This window comes from Bactrocera tryoni, chromosome 1 (genome assembly GCF_016617805.1).
Source record: "Bactrocera tryoni isolate S06 chromosome 1, CSIRO_BtryS06_freeze2, whole genome shotgun sequence".
Lineage (NCBI taxonomy): Eukaryota > Metazoa > Arthropoda > Insecta > Diptera > Tephritidae > Bactrocera > Bactrocera tryoni.
The window spans coordinates 72,195,307-72,217,146 of record NC_052499.1 but is presented as its reverse complement, the minus strand read 5'-3'; the positions used below and the strand labels follow the sequence as shown (position 1 = coordinate 72,217,146).

The following is a 21,840-nucleotide window of genomic DNA, read 5'->3' as shown; positions in this document are numbered from 1 at the left end:
TAAAAATTATTTTTTGCTATACATATGTGTAATTTAGTATGTACTCTAATAAAAATTACTTTCCGTTTACTCAACTTTCCAGCTAACGAGGAAACTGCTGACTCCTTGCAGGCCGCTGAGTTCTTTGGAAGGTTGAACTACTAATTAAGTTCTACAAAGAGAATGACATAAATTAATTCATTCATTGCCACAGAAAACATATGCGTAAGCGTAATCTGATTAGCTGCACAACAGACCTACCGCCGGAGAGCATTAATGTCACCATTTCTACCTCATCATAAATAAATACAAATGAATTAGAAATGAGAGGAAATTATTGCACGCTTTCCCGATAATTCGAAGCGAATGACAGCACATAATTTTTTCCACAGAAAACTTGCATAGTATTCGGACAAACAGCGGGAGTTCACACACACACACACAAACGCCGATCTACAGCACCATGCGTGTGTGTGTGTAGTCAAGTGCTTCCGGCCGCAAGTGCGAATGCATTAGACACACGTTGCGTCGTGTGAATGTGATAATGTTGCGTTGTATTTAATTACCAATGCGCTCTTTTAACAGCAACAACAAAAAACAATAACAACAACGGCAGCAACAACGAGGTTACACAGCAAGAGCAAACGGGCTTACATATCAGCACATTGGAATTTTACGGGACACGCATCGCTGGCAACACACGCAGCGGTGGCTGCAGAGGTGACAACAACATTTAAGCAAACAACAAAGACGAGATCAATTCGGGTGAAGACACGTGACACGAGCATTTCGGTTCAAGCAAAGAAACCGTTTCGCGGTCCAGTAGCAGGAGCGGTGGTGGAAGCAGCAACTGCAGCGGCAACAACAACGAAAACAATAACAACAACAACAACCTGCCATTACGTCAATACATTTCATTTGGGCGGTTGTAAAGCGAAACGAAATCAATCCCAAAACTGTAATCGTGAAACTTTTAATTTCACCCACGCGTTTGTCAGTGCTGTGCTGCTCCTCTGCTGTTTTGCGTCAAATAGTTTCGTAGCAGCAGCGGCATTGCCGAAGGTTTCCACTGCAAGTGGCAATGACGTGCGAGTCGCTGTTGCCGTCGGTGGTATCGGTGTCGTTAATGGTTTAGCTAACCGGAAAGCGGGTGCGAACACCAACAACAGCGTGGACCCCTGCGCTCTTAAGACACAACGAAATGTTGACTGCCACGCAACGCTTCCCCACAGCGATGACTACAATATCAATGGCAATGCTTATCATGTACAACAACCCATTATCGAAACTACAGTCGCGCTTCAGCTCATACCAACTGCAACGCTTTTCGACACCACAACTACCGTTAAATCTGTTGCCACCGCCAGTGAAAACAGTGAAACCGTGGCGAGCGACACCACCGCTCCACTGCTCTTCGATGGCGCCAGCACCACTGCCAATGTGTCCGCCGTGCAGGAGATTGTCGAAGTGCCACAGATTCCCGCTTACATACGCAACACAGCCATGTGCTTTTGCATAGCAATCATGACGCTGGGTGTTATTGGCAACATTATGGTGAGCATTTACCGCACCAAAAGTATATGCATGTTTGAGTATTAGTGTTGGTCGGTTTTCATGTGATGACAAATACTCAGTAATAATCCCCCAACCCACTTCAAGTAGTTTGAGATGGTTTTTTGATATGATTTTAAGTCAGAATCGGATTATCTTCCTAACTCTTTAATTTGTACTGCATATTAAATGGTGAATCAGATTTTCTTAATGCCTTTTAAAGTTGATATTCGTCCGAACTGAACAATTCGTTCGTAGATTGTAGTATTCTCTTGTACAATAATTTATACCGAATTTCGTGAATAAATTTTGTCAAATAAATAGGTTTCCACATGAGTACTTCATTTTGTTTATATAACAGCGATCTGCCACATTGCTCCGACCTGAACAATTCGTTCGCAGATTGTAGGATTCTCTTTTATAATAATCTGTGCCAAATTTCGTAAAATTATCTCGTCAAATAAAAAAGTTTGCTTACAAGGATTTGTTTTTAAGGGGGTAGTAAGGTTAATTCGAGCGAAAAAAGCATATTTTCAATAATTTTTTTTAAAGATACAGTCAATATTTATTTATTTGTATAATTATAGCATAATTATATGATATTTAAAGAATATTCTGTGAAAGTTTTATAGAAAAATATTAAAAAATGAGCCGTTGACAGAGCATCTTCGCAGACCTTCCAAAAAAAAATTGATTCGCGGTGAACCGCATAACTCATGACTGGACCATTTGAAATTAAAAAACCAAGTTGATTTGATTAGTTGATAAGTTTCCTCAGGTAACGCTGCCGAGTTTTTTTTAATTAATTATTTTTCAATCTTTTACAACGCTCGGAACTCAAAATACTGATTTTTCACCAAAAAAATCAGAAATTTTGTTGTTTAAAAATAAGTTAAAATTAAAAAAAAAACATCAACAGCGTTACCTCACAATTTATGTAAAGAAAGACTGTGCAAAATTTCAAAAGGATCGGTTCAGTAGATTTTGAGCTACAGAGTTCACCGGCTCAGAAAAAGTGAAGTGTGAGAAAAACACGTTTAAAGTTTCACAGCCGCTCACAATCAAACCGGAGGGCGGAGACTTACAAGTGTATATCTCCGTCAATTTTGCTTTAATTGCTCTCAAATTTTCACAGAATAATCTTAAGATATTGTACATTAGTATGAAATAAAAAAAAATAAAAATGCAAAAAAAAACCTTACTACGCCCTTAATCAATTCCTTTAGATAGCAGCTACATCTTATAGTGGTCCGTTTTCGGCGGTTCCGACAAATGAGCAATATCTTGGAGAGGAAAGGATTTGTGCAAAATTTCAGATAAATATGACTAATCTAACATAGCTAAATTGACTCAGCTCGTCACACCGATCATTTATATATGGTATACTTTATAGAGTCATCAATGTTTCCTTCTGGGTGGTACAAATTTCTTGGCAAACTTAGTATACCTTCTTTAGAATATAGATGCTTACAGTAATGAAAATTACCATTTCAATGATTTATAACACTATTCAATCTAGCTTGAAGCAAGAAATTTATGAAGAAATCCGATTTTGACAGCTTTCAGGACTCACCAACTATAAAATTTTAACCAAAAATACTTTACCAATACAAACTTTCAAGCTAAGTCAAATTTTTAAATTATTTTCGTGGCCCAAACTAATGTATAATTAAATGTATGCATTAATATTACTCAAATATCGAGCACCCACATGGGTTGTACGCTGCGTATGAGTAATCTAGTGCGGAATCGTTAAGTTGACTTGACTCACGCTCTTTTTCGTTTTGCTTGTCACTTCACACGTCGTTTAGGTGCCAATTGTTATTGTGAAAACCAAAGATATGCGCAACTCCACCAATATATTCCTTACAAATCTCAGCATTGCCGATCTATTGGTGCTGCTGGTGTGCACGCCAACCGTATTGGTCGAGGTAAATACGCCACCGGAGACCTGGGTGCTGGGCCATGAAATGTGTATGTAAATTAATTTAAATTTCACTTGTACATATGTAGAGGATATATAATTTGTGTATATATGCACCGTTTTACTACAATTAAATGTTTATTTACACTCCTTCCTCCGCTTCGCCAGGCAAAGCAGTGCCATTTGTTGAGCTAACAGTCGCACACGCCAGCGTGCTGACAATTTTGGCCATTTCATTCGAACGCTACTATGCCATATGTGAGCCGCTGAAAGCCGGTTATGTGTGCACCAAGGCGCGTGCCATACTTATTTGCATATTGGCGTGGGGAATTGCGGCCGTATTTACCAGGTAAGAGTTTTTTTAATATGAAAAATCATGTAAGCCTTTCCACAATAATTGAACTGACGTGAAAATTCAATGTGTATCATTGCTTAAAATTATCTCAAATCTAGAAATTGGAAAAATTGTTTTCTATAGATAAGTAACGATACCAATCGAAGAACTAGTCAACATTTTGGTTCTAGACAAAATGGCGGCTTCTAAAAATATTGTTTTTTTTTTAAATATCGTTTGTTTAAATAATAGAAATTAACCCAAACATCATATTCCTTCCATAATTACAGAAAAACGTATCTAAGAATGTCGTGTGAAATTTTCAATTCAATTCAAAGCTCAAAAATTTCAGTGAAAGTTACTTCACCGACTGCGAAAAATTCGAGAAAAAAAGGAAAAAAAAATAAAATCTACGGTCATAACTCCGAAACTATTTTCCGAATCAAATTTAAGTTTCCGGAGAATTTTCTTTAATTGTACATATATTCGATATGTATTGGTAGTCGAAAAAGTCTTTTCGTAGGTTTAACCAAACTTCAACTTTTTTTTTTTTGAACTTTATTGAACCAAATATGTACCATTTTGGTCGCCCACTTTTTGCCATTTTTCCGCTAGAGACATTATTCAATCAGTGTAAAAATTTTCTAGTTTCTCGGCGAAAAACTGCAACAAGTAATTTTCACAGGGTTCTCTTGAAGAGAACTTTACTCCATTAAGGGAGTTTTGCATTGACCGAAACAAATGGTACTCCGATGGTGCAAGATCAGGGCTGTATGGTGGGTGCATTAAAACTTACCAGCCAAGCTCTCCCAGTTTTTGCCGAGTCATCAAAGATTTGTGTGGTCTAACGTTGCCCTGATGGAAAAAATTTCCTTTCTGTTGATCAGTTCTGGCCGTTGTTTTTCGATTGCTTGCTTCAATCTCATCAGTTGTTGACAGTAAAATGGTGAATCAAGCGTTCGACAGGCTGGAGCAGCTCATAGTGGATGATTCCTTTCCAATCCCACCAAATACTCAGCATAGCCTTTCGAGGCGTCAATCCTGGCTTTGCGACCATTTGTTGAGCTTCACCACGCTTGGACCATGATCTTTTTCGCATATTATTGTCGTATTTGATCCACTTTTCGTCTTCTGTTACCATTCGCTTCAGAAATGATTCGATTTCATTTCGTTTCAGCAAAGAATCGCAGATGTTAATTCGGTTCATTAAATATTTCACAGACAATTTATGTGGTACCCAAACATTGAGCTCTTTTTTGTAGCCAGCCTATTTTAAATAGTTCAAAACCGTTTGATAATGAATGTTAAGTTGCTTAGCGATGTCTTCGCTGCTTATGTGACGGTCCTGGTCAATCTTTTCTATAATTTCATCGACTTATTCAACGATAGGATGACCAGAGCGATGTGCATCTTTCACATCGAAATTTCCAGAATGGAAGCGAGCGAACCATTGTTGTGATATACGAACTGATACGGCATCGTCTCCGTAAAGTTCACAAATTTCATTGTTGGCTTGTGTAGCATTCTTTCCTTTTGTATACAGAAAATTTCAAAATATAGCGGATTTCTTCATTATTTTCACTCATTTTTGAACAGTTTTAAATTTTTTTCAAATTCCCCGAATTTTTAATTTTTTTTTGGTTAAATGAAGCTTAAAATCTCATCTTTCCAACACAATATGGTATGACAGAATCTGATTGGTTGCACTGGAGAGATACGACTGCAACGACATCTAATGAGATAATGCGATAAGACTTTTTCGACTACCTATTATATGCAGAAAGTAATTATATTTTTTGAATATCCCAAGTATATATAACCCTTTAAGAACGCTCGTCAGAAATAAGGAGTAAAGTTCAGTAAAACATTTAGTAACCGTGTAAGCACTAATTATATTAATTATAATATTATTAATGAATACTACGGCAAGGTAACTGTTTCACCCCAACCTGACATATTATTTCCCTTATTAATTGCGGACTTGGATAGCACTCCGTGCCCTCGAGTTCTCAATTACAACGGATTTCTTAAATGAATTACCCCCAAATTAAGTTCAATTATTGTGGTATAGCTAAGTCTAGTATTAATAAACTAGTAATATAAGTTTGTACATATGTACAATTATATATAAGAACGTAGTAACAGCTGTAGCCTCCTTTTTGTAGTTGCCAAATACTAAATATCTTACATTTATACATAAATAGTTTAAATTTGCAATTTTATGCAATTCTTACTGAACAATTTAGCTTCTATATATGTATGTATATATTTACATACAAGTATATATATTAATTTACATGTATTTGCTAGTTTCGCGCTTGTAAAATTTTATGCAGATTTTATTGTAAATTATTTTACATTCATTCTTGTTGATATTGCTCGTAATTTGAATATTAATTTCATGCCTTTGTCAAGATTTTTGCAGCCATTGTTGGTTATATAGATTTTATTATTATGCGTCCATACATTTAGCATGCCCAGCAAAAGCCATCAAAGCGTAGTCTTAAAGACGCACACCGACATGTATATATGTATTTGTAAAAAGCAACAAAGCCAAAGCAGCGCGTAAATAAGGTGCCTAAATAAAGTTTGTATGTGTGTAGCTATTTAAAAATATTTGAATGGAAATTGTGTTTGCACGTCAAAGTCGGCCGATCGCCCTTACTATTGTCATTATTTTAGTCGTCACCATTTTCATAATCACCGTCGGCTGTCAACGCGTGCCCATTACAGTCACCGAGGAACAAAAATTGAAAAAATGTAGAGACAACTTTGTACAAGAACAAAAAAAGAGTAAAGAGACAATTTAGTCCTTTATCATTTTGCCGGCGTTGAGGTTATGTTTTAGTTTTTTGTTTTCTATTTTTTGTTTTTTTGCTTCACTTTTATCACCGCGACCCTTTTTATTTGTAGTTAAATTATATTTGTATTATTTATGCGGCCGCTTGTCGCCGTTAGACCGCGCTCTTAAACATACCCAAACAATGGAAATGAGGTAATCGCATGCTATTAAGGGCTTACGAGCAGTGACCTTTCCTGCCACCCACTGTTGTTGTCGCCATTGACTTCACATCACCATTCTAATAGGCGTTGTTATCACGTGGCCTATAATTGCACACTTCCGCGTCCGGTTTACCGGCTCTGTGACTGTCAGAAAAAGAACTTGTACAAATATTTGGTTCTCTTTAGCTGTTTCCTAAATCAATTATTGAGAAGAAATGAGTTACATAGGCAAAGTATCTTTACATAACTTTTTGGTGGATTAGTTTTCCTCCCGCTTTCTTTACTGATGGTTCAGAAAACCTTCTAGATTCAATAATAAGTTTTGATAGTAAATCTTCGAGAAGTGTTTAAATATATCGAATCTCTCTCTTATCTTCTGTAATGAAAAGAGATTTTTAATTTTTTTTTAAATTTTATAGATTTCATCGTTTCCTTCAAAAACATAAATCTAAGAAAATTTTCTGAAGGTCGAACTTTATACTTCGTCGATAATGACTATCAAGACAATCAATCTCGTTGGCCATAAATTTAAACTCATTTTGATCTATCAGAAACGATATCAGAAGCAAAATTTCCCGACAGGTAGATGTTGAATCAGAATAAAGCTAGCTTGGAGCGTGTAGCTCCTCATAGTTATTCGACGACGAGTAATCATTATCAGAGAGAGAATGCGGTTAAGCCATTGTCGGTATACTAAATCCTTAGAAGAAAATTCCGATATGTTAGTGTCATAGGTTATAGTAAGTAATAAAAAACCGTAAAGAAATACGCTTCGTATTGGCACTTAATCATACGTAACTTTATGCCTAGCCTTGAACCCTACAATGAAACTACATGCAAATATGCTATATTTTTTAGTCCAATTATTTGGGTTGCCGAGTACAAATTCGTCGAGTACATTGATGGATCATCGGTGGCGGTCTGTTTGACGCAAGCGACCACCAATTGGACTGTCGGATACTTTTTGATGACAATAATCGTATTCTTTATACTACCCCTACTGATCCTTATGGTACTGTACGCCATTATAGCAAAGAATCTAATATCTAGCAATGGTCCAATGTTGCGTGTGAGACCGTCGAAACCAGAATTGAGCTTAAAGGCGCGCAAACAAGTCGTACTCATGCTGGGCGCTGTCGTTTTATCATTTTTCCTTTGCCTGCTGCCCTTTCGCCTGCTCACCATGTGGATCATACTTAGTTCGGAGCAGACCTTCTTCGAGATTGGCGTCGAACGTTACTACAGTCTATTGTATTTCTGTCGCATCATGTTCTACTTGAACTCGGGCATCAATCCAATTCTCTACAATCTGATGTCGACCAAGTTTCGTAAAGGATTTTTGCGACTCATTTTAAGCACGTGGCAAAGCGCCGTCTCATCAATAACCTGCGGCCGCTATAAACGCATACGTGCACGTACCGGCACCATAACTGGTTTGGCGACCAACACCAACACGAACACCTCGAATACCGCCAGCAGCCATGCGACCACGTCCAGTATACTCTCACGTCAATCTAATCGCCGTTATAGTGACGATATGGTCAACACTAATTCTAGTACGCGCACCGTTACAAAGACACAAATACAAATACAAATGCACATACCGTGCGGCCCGGACAATGAGATGTTGGCGATGTTGCAGAGCAGTGTAAGAGCCAAGCTAGGGAACGAAGTGCAACGCAATGATAGTAATGTGTGTGCGAGCGGACGACGAAAGTCCACAACGAAGTGTCAGAAAATGCAGTCCGCAATGCGTGCTCGGGGCGAGTCGGCGCCGACCGGCGCTAGTAGACGTTCGGTGCATGTCAGTTTCGATGACGAAGAGGCTCAAGCTCCGGAAGAGGCTGCTACTCTAACGTAATGCGGTTGAAAACAAAAGAAGAGGCTAATTCAGAACGCACAGTTGCGAGCAAGTACTTATTACAGTAATATATTATTAGCAGTTATTTGTAGGCATCCGAATGGTTGCAAGTGGTGTGTAGTTGGCTGTGGTATTGTGTATTTAAATAACATATTTCTGCATCTTCTTAAGGAAATTGAAAAGTGACCAATAATAAGAGTAATAAAGTTATTTTATATGGTAGAAATTTTGTATTAGCCAATTTCTAGCATAAGCAGTTAGTTTAAGCACAGTTGAATGCAACTTTTGCTGACTGTATTATTTTCTTGTTAAAGTGAGGGATGCAAAATATAATTAAATTGTAATGGTTAGAGTTTTTATAAAAAAATAACTTTAAAAAAATAGGCTCTTTTTTATACAAAATTCAAAACGAATGACCAAATTTGTTATGCATTTGAATCGGGAAACTGAACAAGGGTATATAGTCGAAAAAATCTTTTCGTATGTCAAATCAAACTTCAACTTATTTTTTTCATATTTATAATAATAAATAAATAAACAAATATCATTTTGGTCGGCCACTTTTTGTCGTTTTTCCGCTAGAGACACTATTAAATCAGTGTGAATCGAAATTTCGAAATTCCAGAACGAAAGCGAGCGAACCATTGTGGTGCTACACGAACTGATACGGCAAGCTTCACAAATACGAGTATCATTGGTGGCTTCCGTGGCATTTTTCACTTTTTTATACAAAACTTCAAAATATATTGAATTTCATTATTATTTTTTTCACTAATTTTGAACAGCTGTAACTTTTTTCAACTTCCCCGAATTTTTGGTTAAATAAAGCTTAAGATCTCACCTTTTCAACACTATATGGTGTGACGCAATGTGATTGGTATCACTGGAGATATACGACTGCAACATTCATCTATTGATAAAATACGAAATGACTTTTTCGACTACCCAATATACATATACAAGTATAAATGATCTGCATGACAAGCTGAGTCGATTTAACCAATGCAATGATTTAACTAGTATCGATCTGAAATTTGCACACGTCCTTTTCTCCCAAAGAATATGTCTACATCGGACCACTATAGGATATAGCTGTTATACAAACCTGTCGATCAAAATCAAGATGAAGATCCTCATAAAATATATTTTTGCTAATTAAGTAACTTTAATACGACTTGAGTGATTTATACATTTTTTTATAAACTTGAAGGGTAATAATACAAAGTTAGAGCAGCTAATAAAAGCGATTAGAGAAATAGATGTTGCTTTTTTTTAATGAAAAATGTGATTTTGAGGTTTTATATGAAATAAATTAACTACTTTTATTTAATATTACATTATTTTGATTTATTCAATATAAAACATTTTATTTTTTAGCTTTTGGTTGATGTTTGTACGATTAACCATTTCGTAATGAAATAAAAAATTAAATAAATTTGAAACTAAGAAAAAAGAATTTTTAATATTTTTGGTTATATGTATATCTGTAATTTTTATTTTATAAAATAATTAATTTTAAATATACAAATAAAAAATTCTAAATACAAGCTCAAACAGTTAAATCCGAAAAGAAATAATATATACAAACGTACATTGGTATATAAAATGAACCACAAACAAAAAAATATTAGTGATATAATAACTGATAGTTTATGCACTATCTCCAAAAAAAAGCTTTAATAAATCACAAAATGCTACAAATAGTATACAAATAATATATATTTATGTATGTACCAAATAAATATAAAATACCGTGATATATGTTAATGAAAAAAAAGGAAAAAAAAATATAATTTAACGAATCTAATAATATGTATACATGTGTTAGTATAATTTAAAATATATTTAAATAAAAAATAATCTTGTTTGTGTTATATGCGTGAACAAAACTTAGTGTAAACTCATATAAATCATGAGTACATAAACTATCGTATATAATATTAAGCTGAGTGTTTAACGTACGAGTATTTGTTTCACTTGGTACTCTGAAAAATAAGCACTTAGACATCTCTAAGAAAGTGCCTCCAAGTATGAACTCTTAATTGTAACGGGAAAGTCTTACACCTTACAGTTTTTTTATTACCAGATAAAAAAAGTTGGAAGCGAGATACCAACTACATGAAAAAATATCTTCTTTCCTAGATTTATTAGAAAATTTAATGCTCTTCAAAAAGGTCTCGAAAGTTGTTTTTGTAAATCCAACCCTTTAAAAAATATTAACTATCTCATAATAATAAATAAAGAGTTCATAGTAGGAGACACTTTCTTAGAGATGTATAAGTAGCTAGTTTTCAGAGTACCAAGCGAAAAAAAATTTTCCGTTTCTTAACACACCCTAATGTACTGACATATTAATATTTGTATAACCTTAAAATTATTTCAGTCCATACATTTTGTATTTAAGAACATTATATAACATATGTAAAAATATTTCAAAACAACATAAATGAAGATAGCACAACATGTAACCGTTCAGAAATTTGATGTTCTGATGTTACTTGCTCCCAGTATACTATTGGTAATTAATATCGCTCAAGCACAATAACACAGGCGTCTTAAATTTTTAATGAAGAAATGCTTCCTTTCGAAAAATTTGTTGGTATTGAAGTTGTTTATTAGAGATTTGGAATTCTTGAATGCTTATGAAAAAAACTTTTTACAAAATAAACCGATTTTATATTCCATTTATCCATCAAAAATATCGAAGAGATAGTCTCTTAACAGATTGCTCAAACCGCGAACTCATCAATAGTCTGAAATATTTTTCGATAAGTACTTTAAAATGTTCAATTAAATATTTCTATTAAATATATATGTACATATATCAAATATGATCCACTTGTTCACACAAATCGTATAAACGAAAATGCCTCTTCGCTAAAAATATTAACTAATTAAGAAATACATATTTACAATATCTATGTGTGTCGATAATCAAAAATCAATTAAAAGGTAATCAAAACATAACCATCATTTCCGTGTAACAGTACATTAAGTAGTATTCCGTTGCAAGTTAGAAATATTATAGTTGTACAGCTATGTCTAGATACTTAAAACAATTAGTCAAATAAATATTGAAACAAAAATATAAAAATAAAATAATTTATGTTAGTGTGCATATTCTGAAATACATAAATATATACATACATGTGATTAATATTTATACGAAAATTATTTATTAAAAAAATAAAGATGTGAAAGTCAGCCTGAGCAGAACGTGCATATTCCTCAACTGGTAGATGAGTATGTGGAAAAAATTGTAGCCTTTCGCTACATTAAGTCAGTTAATGTTCTATTGTTGTTCTATGCTCTCTCTCTTTTCGGCCCCTTTTTCTATGTTTCCTCCTCAAATGAACAAACCTACATACATATATTATTAAATAATTATGACTACTCTCTACCATATTTATCTATATTTCTCAATTTGGTCTTTAGGGTTAATCGATTTGTGTTCCCAAAAATTCTATGCGCCAATTTCCTCATTTCATTTGTTTCCATTTACGTCTAATCCATTACCACGCCATCCATCTCATAAAGCTCAGGTATCTTTGTATATACTATTTTGTGCATGCCTTGTAACTTTTACTTTTTTACTTCCTGCACGCTTAGCTACTTTTTCCCAACACCGCCTGCTTTCATATAAAATATCATTATGTTCGCATTATGAACGCATTAGACGCGTCGATGTAGAGGAAAGCCGACAAAGTTGCGCATTTTGCATGTTTCCTAACCCGTTTACACTTTTGCTTGGCTAAACAAGAATTTGCGCCTTCACCGGCCATGTTACAACAAAGAAATAAAGAGACTAACCAAAACGAAATTGAGGAAATGGCAAATAGCCAATTGACATGGAGATATTAGGAAATGCCTTCACCAACTGGACACAGGATAACGGTCATCTTTCGAAATAGTAAGTACGCATTTGCTTGCTTCTTTGCCATACATATAGAACAGTAATTTATACTAAACTGTTATGTCGCTGAGCAAAATGTTAATAGAAAATAAATATCAATACAATTTCAATCAAATAATTTAAGTAGTTTTATTTGGCCGCGCACATACATATATGCCATTCCGAGTCATTAAAGGAAGAAACATCAACATCAATTCGAATAACATCAGAAATTGTACAGAAACGTCCAGCAGGTAGTCGCCACCAGCTCTCAAAATCATATTTTTGAGATATATAATTTTTTGCGAAGGAAAAACTCTTAAAATAGCTATGTATAGATATTATTTAACACCATGAAAAGCTAATTGTCTCATATAGTAATTGTGCTATTTTTCATACAGCTAATTTCATGTGCAACCGAATATTTGATAATCTTGCGATTTCTGGGGTGAAATAATCGCAAGTTTTTTTTTTACAAATTTTTCAGTTTCTCGTAATTTTATTATTAACGTATACTATTTATGTATATATGGGAAATTTTAGCTGCGGTAATATATGGACCGATTGTACCCATTTTCGACCATTTTCTATTTTATATTCAATATTATTCGTTCAATTAATTTTGCTGCGATAACTTTCGTATTCATCGAAATATACGGTAAAAAGCCAACCGAAATTTTTTATTCTTATATTAACGGGGTTTTCAAAAAGTTTTTTTAAATAAAACAAAAATGGTTTGGGATATCAATGAAATTTTGCATAAGTCCAGACGTTGAACCCAATTTTCAATTTCACGTTCGATATTCGTACGAAGTTTATCAATCTCCGTTGACTTGTTAGCATAGACCATAAACTTGACGTAGCTCCATAGGAAATAGTCTAAATGTATCAAATCGCAAGACCGAGACGGCCAATTGACCATTTCGTGAGATAACACGTTCACCAAACTTGGTTTTCAAAAAGTTGATACTCAGATTCGTTGTGTGGCTTGTGGCGCCGTCCTGTTGGAACCACATATTGCCCAGTTCGTATCATCCATTCGGGCCAAAAATATTCGGTTATCACTGAGCGGTAGCGATTCCCATTCACAGTAACGTGTCGGCTTTGATCATCAAGGAAGAAGCACGGCCCAATTACGCCGCCGGCCCATAAACGACACCAAGCCGTCATTTTTTCTAGATGCAATGGTGACTCATGAAGTACGTGTGGGTTGCTGTCTGACCAATAACGCATATTTTGCTTATTGACGAAGCCATTCAACCAGATATGAGTCTCATCGCTGAATATTATTTTTCGATGAAAATCCGGGTAATTTTTAAGTTGTTGCTCAGCCCAATTTACGAACAAACGACGATTCTGGTGATCAAACAAGAACGGGAAAAAATATCGGTCTACTTTTGTAAAGTCCCTATTGAAAATCCCGTTAGGTATAAGGGCGTTAGAAGATTGATTATGTTGACCGATTTTACTCGAAAATCTGGTGAATACGATGCTATTCCATACGTTTTTGACTATAAATTCGGTTGGATCGATACGATGGTGCATTATCATCGTGTAAAATCTATGAATTGTCCTTCCAATTCCAACCGTTTTCCACGGATGTTCTCACACAAACGCCTCAATACGGCCAAATAGAACTCCTTATTGATCGTCTGACCCACCAGAACAAATTCGTTATGCACCAAATCGCGAATACTGAAAAAACAAACAATCAGCATCACCTTGAATCTTGAGTGGTTTTGGTGTGATTTTTTTGATTTCGAGTAGGTTTTTGCCCTTTATTCCGATGACTGTTGACTTGGCTGCATGTCAAACTCATAAACTCATGCTTCATCGGCAGTTATAATGCTCTTCCTTAATGTGAAATCGGAGTTCGCACGATCAAGCATGTCCATAGAGATCTATTTACGGTACTATTTTTGGAAAAACTCGGCTTTATCGTGACGAGTCGAGCAAGAACGCGGTTCATACCAACATAATTTTTTTTTTAATACTTTCATCAGTTGATGGAGTCGAAGGTCGTCCAGAACGAGGCATGTTTTCAACGATCTCTCGCCAGTCTTAGAAAACTTTGTGCCACTCGTAGGCTTGTGTTTTTGATAATACTCGTACTGAATCACCGTAAGCCTTTTCAAACATTCGCAATGATTCCACACACGAAATTTGGATAGAAATAAAAAATTTTAGACAATTTCTTTGTTTGATCTTTTTATCCATTGTAAAAATCGCAAGGCTCTATGCCAATTTTTTACCAATACTATTAATATTTACATATGCACATACATACATATTTATGTACATAAGTATGTATTTAAATCCACACATAAGGAGTTTGACAGGAGAAAATCTAGTCAAGTTAAAAAGCGTATTTGCCCACAAAGTCCTACGTATCTCTGCTTATACGCCAATCGACATGCAATCTTTGGTAGCAGCTATAAATCCGTTTACACATGAACAAAACAACAATAACAACAACGTCAAACAAATATCTAAATAAACACCCTTTCACAATTTCCTTAGGAAAACAATCAATTTTTCAGGCTATTAAACTGAAATGAGTGCATGAATGTTGCTCCATAAGATACAAGTACAACAACAACAGCAACCACAACAAGACATCTCTACATATCTACATTTATACCTCAATAGCGCACAAAAATCTGAAGGTTTACACCCACACGCTCTCGCATACAAATGTATTTAAATAAGAGCCAGAAACGGATCCCAACAACAAAGGAATCTATGAACATCCCAAAATGCCAAAAGAAATTGAAACCGAAATATCACAGTTAAGAAATCGAAAATTTCCATGCAAAAATTGTAAGCCAGTGCAATTCATAGAACCCAAATAGAATGCTGTTCGCATAGCGGACACCAGCCGGAGACCGCACACTTTGCTTGGCATTGTTGCGTGTGTGGGTATTTGACGGCATTTCCCCAAACATGATTTAGGTGGCTGATCGAGAGTAATCATGGGCATACACACACACGTATGTATGTATATGTATAAATACATATGTATATGTACATATGTTTCGACACTTGCTGTTAATAGTGCTACATGTTGATTGTTTTTATCGTTGTTATTGCTGCTATTGCTGCTGCTGTAGTCATCAAACATTCGAAATGGAATTTTATGATATTGTTGCTGTTAATTTCGCCACTCCGATCCGCAGTGATTGTTGTTGTCGCCAAAATGATTTCGCCATTTAACAACGTGTTTGTTGCTATTATAATGTGGCATTTACAAAATAAACCGAAATTTATACATTGTACCAATTTATGCCTGTAAGTATGTTGTATATACATATGAACATACTATGTGTGTGCACACCTACACACCCTCGCACAGATTTTCCTCCTTTATTTATGGGGATTCGCTGTTTGCATTCTTGTTGAGATTTGGCTGTTGTCTTTGTTGTTGGCACTTTCATTTAACTACCAGTATGTTGACCATATCAGAGACGCAGTTGCTCCATTACTCCTTGGGTGGTAAGAAGAAATCGCGACGGAGCATGAAACTTGACTTTAGCGTTGAAAAGGAAAGCGTTTTATTTAATATATGTTCATATGTATGTGTGTATGTACAGACTTATGAACTTGCAAAGTTATATTCTTACATATGTATATACTTATCTTAGTCAGTACATTGGGGGAACGCGATTTTGGTGATGAGGTACCCTTTCTTCTTATACTGATACTTTCTTAAGATTTGCTTCCCCTGATTGACTTTATACTTGGTATGTAATTTGGTATATTTATGTCTATTTTATGTATTTGCATAACATGGTAAGATTTAAAAAAAATGGAAGTTATTCTAATAAGAATAGACGAAATCGGTTCATGTCTTCTACAGATTCATACATACATATATACATACCTAATATAAGGGTATCCGTACCTCATTTTCTTTATTTTGTAAAAACGTCTGCCAAATATCCAATTTTCAATTTTTTTCCCTTCGTCAAAGTTCTAAGTTAAGGTTTTAACTAAAGCACGTATTTTTTCACTCAAGAGGATCTTGTAAGGAGTTATTCTGCCAACGCGGGCACATCTTTTTTCCGAGGACTCACCGGAAATAGCATCGCAATGGTCGAATCAGAATTTCTTTGTTAAGAGAGTATGTTTGTAACAGTAAAAAATTCTAATGAAATACTTCATTTTTATATAAAAAAAAAATTGTTGAAAAAGGCCGTGGAAACCCATGTAACCCCTTAATATCGGAAGAGGACTATAATTTTCAATCGAAAATTCTCTCGTCATAGTATATCTAGAAACCAGAGTTGCAACATTTTGGTTATTTTCGCCGACCCATTAGGGTTTCAAAACCCCATATTTGCAATCCCCTCTCAAATATATTTATAAATACCATTTGGACAAGCTTGTAGCATTAGCTGTAATTGGGTATATTCATTTAAACATTTCATACACATTTTGAGTATATTAGAGGATATTTGGCTATTTTTTCGTAGCTATGTATGTCTGTTACGTTCACTTTATTATCCCATTAAATTGCATTATTTATTATGCCATTCGGACAGCTTAAATACGCATAGAAACCCACTTTCGCAAGCAGAGTCGTAAGCTTGCGGTTGTATGAATGACCAATGGGGTTTTATTTGCGACATACGTACATGGTCTTATGTATATGTATAAAAATATAAATGCGCGCAAACAAATGTACATACAATCCATACAACAAACATACCATACTTACATACAATAGTATGCGTTTGTACGTTTTATGTGGCGCAGTAAGTATTTAAAAGTGCCACCTCGTCGTTTAGAACACCTATTATTTCGTCTAACAGTTCACGACCGCTTCTACTAGATATTGATGCAATTTCCGTTACAATGATTGAAAGCCTTAATAATTGATTAATGTAAACGACTGTTTATTGGGTAGCTAGCATGGCGATAGAACTCTGAATTTCACAAATTATATTTTTATTTTTTATTTTAGTCGTTAAAATATATACATATATATGTATGTATGTAGACACGTTCTTATTGATTACTGACAACCAATTTTTAAATGTGTCAATCAGTTTTTACCGCAGGACTTCCGTTCGCAGTTTACATGCTTACCCACATATTGACATCCATATACTATATATGTATGCATACCAATATATACATATGTACATATAGTAGTTTATTTGTTATTATGCCACCACTTACAACCAGCCAAGCACCGCTCAAAATCTAACGTGAAATCCAGATAACCACAGCTTTATTCTTATTGTTGGGAATTTTGTCGAAATCCACATAATATGGATGACTTGAATTTGATTAGTTTTTCTCATACTCTAGCGTAGCTATAATCGCCGTTTACTTTCGGTCATGTGACGTCAATAGCATACCGACATAGTAACCCATACTTATACTAAAGCAATACACACATGCATATGTATGTATGCGAAATATTTTTACAAGGCACAAAAAGCGAAAAAAATTCAATAATGAGTAATGAGTATGTTTACTACTTGCAACACTTATGTAAAGTTAGTGGCGAAAAGACAAGGGAGTTGATTGAACCGAAAAAGTTTTATAGACATACATACATAGCATTTTATAACTGAAATTGGAAATTGGTTTTTAAAGACTTTGGCAAGAAAACGATTTTAAATAAAGAAATATTATATTTACTTTAAAGGGTTATATCTACTTGTGAATTTCAAAAAAATCAAGTTTTGCACATACAGTTATTTGAAAATATTCTCCGTTAAGTTTATGCGGCAAATAGTTTTGGAGATAAGGCGCGTTTGTTAATTTTTTTAACTCAAGATAAACGAAGCTCAAAACTTTAAGCTGATACATATTTCTCGAAACGCTGTTTTCAGTATCGGTCAAAAAAGTTTTTCGAAATGACTGGTCGGGTCCACATGAAATAATCGCACGACCTTCTTAGACATGTATATTTGTCAGGTAATAATCGAAAGAATACGATTATTTTATAATAATTTAACATTTTTGAAACCACTCTGAAGTGTAAGCTCTTTCACAAAAAATGATTGCAGTATTCACGTATAGAAATAAGTATGTTTGGGATTATCACTTCAGATAGTTACATATTTAAGCAGAAAAATCTGTTTCACTGTAAGATCCCTTTTATTCGAGATCCTCTTGAAGATTGGCTACGGAATTACGGAATTATTAAAGTGCATTAAATTCTGTAAATTTTCTGGCGCCACAAAAAAATTCCCTCCTATATGACCATTAAGCATTTATAAATCATAACCTCAATAATAATACTTTCAATAATCGCAATGTCATTTTCTATAAAATCCGGACCGGATGGGTACTTAGGAAACAAACGAAAACCATTTCTGCAAGGAAAAGACGTTCTTCTGATGTACGGGAACACATTCAATGTATTGCTTTAATAATAACAAGGTATTTTCAATAAATTCTTAAGTGTAGTTGGGGAATCGCTCCAAATTGTCATATCATAATCACAGTTTTTCAAATAAAGCTTACCTTAATCGTATTTTTGTAAAACTAAATCTCCCAATCCATTTGTAATCATTGGTGGTGTGAAGTAAAAGCAGCAACTACTGACCAACATTTCACAGAATCCATTAATTAACATTTTAATACTTAGAAATTATTGCCAGTAATATTCATTAGTTTCTAATGAATTACACACTTACACAATTTTAACAGTATCACGGAAATTTAGTTTTATTACTCGCTTCTAGAGAAATTTTTAATAACTTGACACAAAATCAAGCGGAAATCCGATACCAAGCCTTTCGAAGCGAAAACTTCAATTACACACAGGGTTGCAAAAACAGGATTATTTAATGATATCATTTCTTAACGTCAATGCAGTTATGTATAAAATATAATATGGAGCGTTTAAAATTATTTATTTCACGCATACATCGGTTTTTTGTATTCATTCGTCGAATTTATTTAATAACATTTAATATAATTATGTAATATACCGAATATATGTTTGCGAAAAAGAATGCAAACTTTTTATTAATGGCTTTTGCAACCCTTTATATTTATAATTGACGTTTAGCACCACTACAGACACAACTACCGTTATGCGTCAGTATCCTTTTAGCGCGAATATTAAAGTTTATAGCATAAAAATGAATTTAAAAGTTTTGTAATAAAAATATTGGGATTAAGTTTACCAAATGCCATAATGTACGTGTTCATTTATGAAGCTCTTAAAAAATCTGATTATATAAAGAAAAGAAATTGTGTTAATTCGAGTGAAGAAATTCTAATTTAAATTCTTCAATAGCTTTGGTAGGCGAAAGCAGTGCTAAAGTTAAATAATCATTCCAAATAAAGTTAAATAATTTTGTACGTGGCAGTTGCTTGAAAGCGTGATAACAAAAGTATAAAATTTATGTATTTTATGTACCTTGTAAGTGTGAAAGTGATTGTGCTATAGTAAAAAAAAAATCATTTACATAAAAAGCATTAAACGAACAGGATTTATACATAAAACCAATTCTGACAGAAAACATATAGACAGGTTAGTGGAGCTCTAAATAAATATGTATGGTATGTAATTTCTGTAGATCTAATTTTAAATTCATAACATATTATTCGATGTCTTTTGATATCTAATTTGAAAAAAAAATGTTTATTACATTTGTTATAACTTCAAACTATCTCGTTGTTTCTTCATTCTGCTTTAAAAATGGCTTTGCATTCTAGTGTAATCAATGTAAGTTTTACGCGTTTGCATGCATAACCTGACAGGTCTTGAAAACTTAACAGATCCTTAATAGAAAGTATTTATTCCCCTGTACATATATATGTACATACATATATACATATATACGACAATGTGGTGTCACACATCAACTATTTACTTTGATCTTAATTTTCTTACTTTTCGTTAGTCCCATCGTACTAATTGCTACCTTCCGCATGGAACGTTACTACGACGACACAGTGGTGGCTGTGTGCTTCACATCAGCGGAAACATTCTGGTCGGCATTCTTTTTCGTCGCTTGCATTGCCATATTCTTTTTGTTGCCCTTCATCGTGTTGGTGTTGCTCTATGTAGCCATTGCTTACAAACTTTTACGTCGCAACATTGACTTTCATCGACCTACCACAGCCGCTGCGCATGTACGCTCCACCACTAGCCTGAGCTCGGTTATCTTGCGCCAACAATCATTAAACAAACTACCGCTACAGATGACACGCAGTGACACTGATAATAACCGCAGCAGCGCTTTAAATATTGGCGCAAGCGCTCAACAGCTACGTACAGGTATGCGGAAGCATCGCAAGCAGGTGATTTTCATGTTAGTTGCGGTTGTCGCCAGTTTCTTTCTTTGTCTTTTACCATTCCGTGCTTTCACCTTGTGGGTTATCGCTGCATCGACAGAGGATATCGCCGCACTTGGTATTGACGGTTATTATGGGGTTTTGTACTTTTGTCGCATAATGCTCTATTTGAATTCGGCTCTAAATCCGATACTCTATAATCTTATGTCATCGAAATTCCGCACTGGATTTTGGCGTTTGATTATTTCCTGTTGCAACAAACATAGAAAACATCAGATCGGACGTGGCAATAGGCGCACGACTGCAACGACAACAACAACCAGCCGACAGCAAACAGAGGCAAAGCCACCACGAACTTACGAACAACGTCGTTTAAGATTCAAACGCGAATCAACATTTGCAGTGAGCTCGTCCATTTCTACATCTTCAGGCACGGAACGGAGCACTAGCGTTACAATAGTAGCAAGTCGATCAGTTATGGCACCACGATCGGTGGTGGGTGCGGCAATAGTAGATATAACCAGAAGTACTGTATCAAGTGCATGCCCTTTGGAAAGTGATGAAAACGACAAAGAGGGAGATCTTATCACTTGAATGTGGAAAAATTGCAGTTGACTGTATTTCCCTATATGCCCATTGCAAAATTTACTCTATAAGTAAGACTGATAAACCTCGAAGTCAATAATGAATGCTTTCAATTAAAATGCTTTTGGTAAGAAGGGAGTTATCTGTGGTCCAATTAAGTACTTAAGCACATCCAATGTTGAATTTTTCAATCTTCCGCAAAGATACGATTATAAGATATTTTTAGGAATAACGTACATATGTACATTCTTAAGTATATAATAAAAGTATAACTTCAGAGTAAACGAAAATAATAAAATATAGTGTTATTTAAGTGGTCGTTATCCATATTCATCTCAATAGTGGAAGATCACAAGCCCATTGGCTATAATTTAACAAACTGGTAAGCAACTATTTGCTTGTGTAGTTGAAAAAGCTGTCCCTACAAGATATATTAATATATGAAA

At 34.7% G+C, this 21,840-nt stretch overlaps 1 protein-coding gene across 1 annotated transcript; it reads left to right on the top strand.

The window, feature by feature from the left end:
* Positions 1 to 442: 442 nt before the first annotated feature.
* LOC120775783 lies at positions 443 to 21,770 on the top strand. Its single transcript, XM_040106158.1, has 7 exons — positions 443 to 448; positions 565 to 1,533; positions 3,342 to 3,504; positions 3,623 to 3,803; positions 7,650 to 8,648; positions 20,228 to 20,237; positions 20,291 to 21,770. The coding sequence occupies exons 1-7, from the start codon at positions 443 to 445 to the stop codon at positions 21,401 to 21,403; spliced, it is 3,441 nt and encodes a 1,146-aa protein (XP_039962092.1). The 3' UTR covers positions 21,404 to 21,770.
* Positions 21,771 to 21,840: the final 70 nt, after the last annotated feature.

What these genes read in the sequence shown, in the direction of transcription:
- LOC120775783 (XM_040106158.1), top strand. An exon ending in GTGTTATTGGCAACATTATG is followed by an intron (nt 1,534 to 3,341) that starts GTGAGCATTTAC and finishes CACGTCGTTTAG; the next exon opens with GTGCCAATTGTTATTGTGAA. An exon ending in GGTGCTGGGCCATGAAATGT is followed by an intron (nt 3,505 to 3,622) that starts GTATGTAAATTA and finishes CCGCTTCGCCAG; the next exon opens with GCAAAGCAGTGCCATTTGTT.